Consider the following 2,058-nt stretch of genomic DNA (forward strand, 5'->3'; position numbering starts at 1 on the left):
ATGGGACAAGAACGCAAAACATCCAGACAGATGATACAAAGAAAACAAGGACGGGTCATTCGGAGTTTTCTTTCTTCAGTCGAGTTCCAGATTATCTCTGCAATTTTGGCTGGTTTCATATATACATGTGTGTGTGTGTGTGTGTGTGTGTGTGTGTGTGTGTGTGTGCGCATGTGTGTGTGTGTGTATATATATATGTATATATATATGTATATATTATATATACATATTTACGAGGAGCTTCTTTCACTTTCCATCTACGAAATCCACTCACAAGGCTTTGTCGGTTTGAGGTTACAGTAGTAGACACCTGCCCAAGGTGCCACGCAGTGCGACTGAACCCGGAAACCATATGGTTAGGAAGTACACGCCTGTGCCTCTATGTTGATAAAGAATCAGACAGAAAGAAAAGAATGCAAATAAACAACATTAGTATTTTCAGTGAATGGTTGAAGAGAGAAGAAATTTTCTTACATGCAATTGCTTATAACGCATCCCAGCAAAATAAATTTCGTGGGGCAGCGAAATAATATAGTTAAATTCGGAATGTTTCGCTTTCATATCTCCTACAGCATCACCATATTCAAAGAGTGGACTGGCATGGATCACTGAAAGATAAAAGAAAAATTATAAACACCTTTACTGAAATATTTCAATCTCCTAGTCGTTTTTATCATCAATCTTGATAAAGTTGTTCTCATTTACTAATTTTCCTATTCTGACTTATTCTTCTATCATTTATTTTATTCTATCTTATTTTCAGTTCATTGCTTACTTGAATTTTACATTGTGTTGCCCACTGTAATACGATGCAATTTCGCTAGACATCCAATTCTAAATATGAATCACTTTTTAATTTATGATTGCGCTCTGTAAATTTTGATAATAGACCTATAAAAAAAAACATATCAGATTAGAATCCATACAGTTAACATTTAATAACAAAAGCAATAATGGATTGCAACATTTGCAATGGCATGAAGAACATTAGTTTCTATTTTGAAAAATAATAAAAAATATTTTTAAGCTACAATAAAAACAGTGTTTTTTACTTTAAGAGTAATAGTAATTTCAACTGCACATTATGAGTGCAAATCTTGAAAGTGAGATGGCAAAAGGAGAAAAAAAATCATAGTCTTTGAATTAAAATGCCATAAAAGGCCACTCCACATTCCATATATAGAACATCGAACAATTGAAATTGTTAGGAAAAAAATTGTTGGGGAAACTACGAATAACAAAACTCTTTGCCAATTGCCAAATTGTTGCTGTTGGCACTCCGTCGCTTACGACGTCGAGGGTTCCAGTTGATACGATCAACGGAACAGCCTGCTCGTGAAATTAACGTACAAGTGGCTGAGCACTCCACAGACACGTGTACCCTTAACGTAATTTTCGGGGATATTCAGCGTGACACAGTGTGACAAGGCTGACCCTTTGAATTACAGGCACAACAGAAACAGGAAGTAAGAGTGAGAGAAAGTTGTGGTGAAAGAGTACAGCAGGGTTCACCACCATCCCCTGCCGGAGCCTCGTGGAGCTTTAGGTGTTTTCGCTCAATAAACACTCACAACGCTCGGTCTGGGAATCGAAACCGTGATCCTATGACCGCGAGTCCGCTGCCCTAACCACTGGCCATTGCGCCTCCACGCACCAATTGCCAAAAGACAGAAAATAAAGGGATTTGATCATATAACACACAGCATCATGACAAAATAGTTCTCAAGAAAACGGCCATTCAGGAAGAAAACTTTCGGTAAAAGGAATATATATGAGAACCACAATGGAGTGGTTGAGTAACATCGAGTACAGGGTAAGGATGTTTTAACTGATAGATGACTGGGTAAAATTCAGGAATTATATCTCTAGTAGTGCCCTGACAATCTCCTCAAGTTACAGATTTTGGATAAATGCAGATGGACAGGTGGACATAGATGAAATCAATAAAGTTCCTTTTAGCAAGAATCGTTAGTGGTCCACATGGTTCATTGAAAATATTGAGGCCTCAGTGTATGAACATACATGTATATATATATATATATATATATATATATATAT

The 2,058-nt window shown here is 36.7% G+C and overlaps 1 protein-coding gene across 1 annotated transcript in view; it reads right to left on the minus strand.

Annotated features, from left to right (window-relative positions):
* LOC106880352 (protein mesh) overlaps positions 1-2,058 on the minus strand; it is a 54,783-nt gene that overhangs the window by 25,341 nt on the left and 27,384 nt on the right. Inside the window, exon 2 of the mRNA XM_014930240.2 lies at positions 475-608. Within this exon, the coding sequence (XP_014785726.1) occupies positions 475-608 (134 nt within the window). The remainder of the gene's footprint in view (positions 1-474; positions 609-2,058) is intronic.

The sequence above is a fragment of the Octopus bimaculoides genome, chromosome 13 (assembly GCF_001194135.2).
Source record: "Octopus bimaculoides isolate UCB-OBI-ISO-001 chromosome 13, ASM119413v2, whole genome shotgun sequence".
NCBI lineage: Eukaryota > Metazoa > Mollusca > Cephalopoda > Octopoda > Octopodidae > Octopus > Octopus bimaculoides.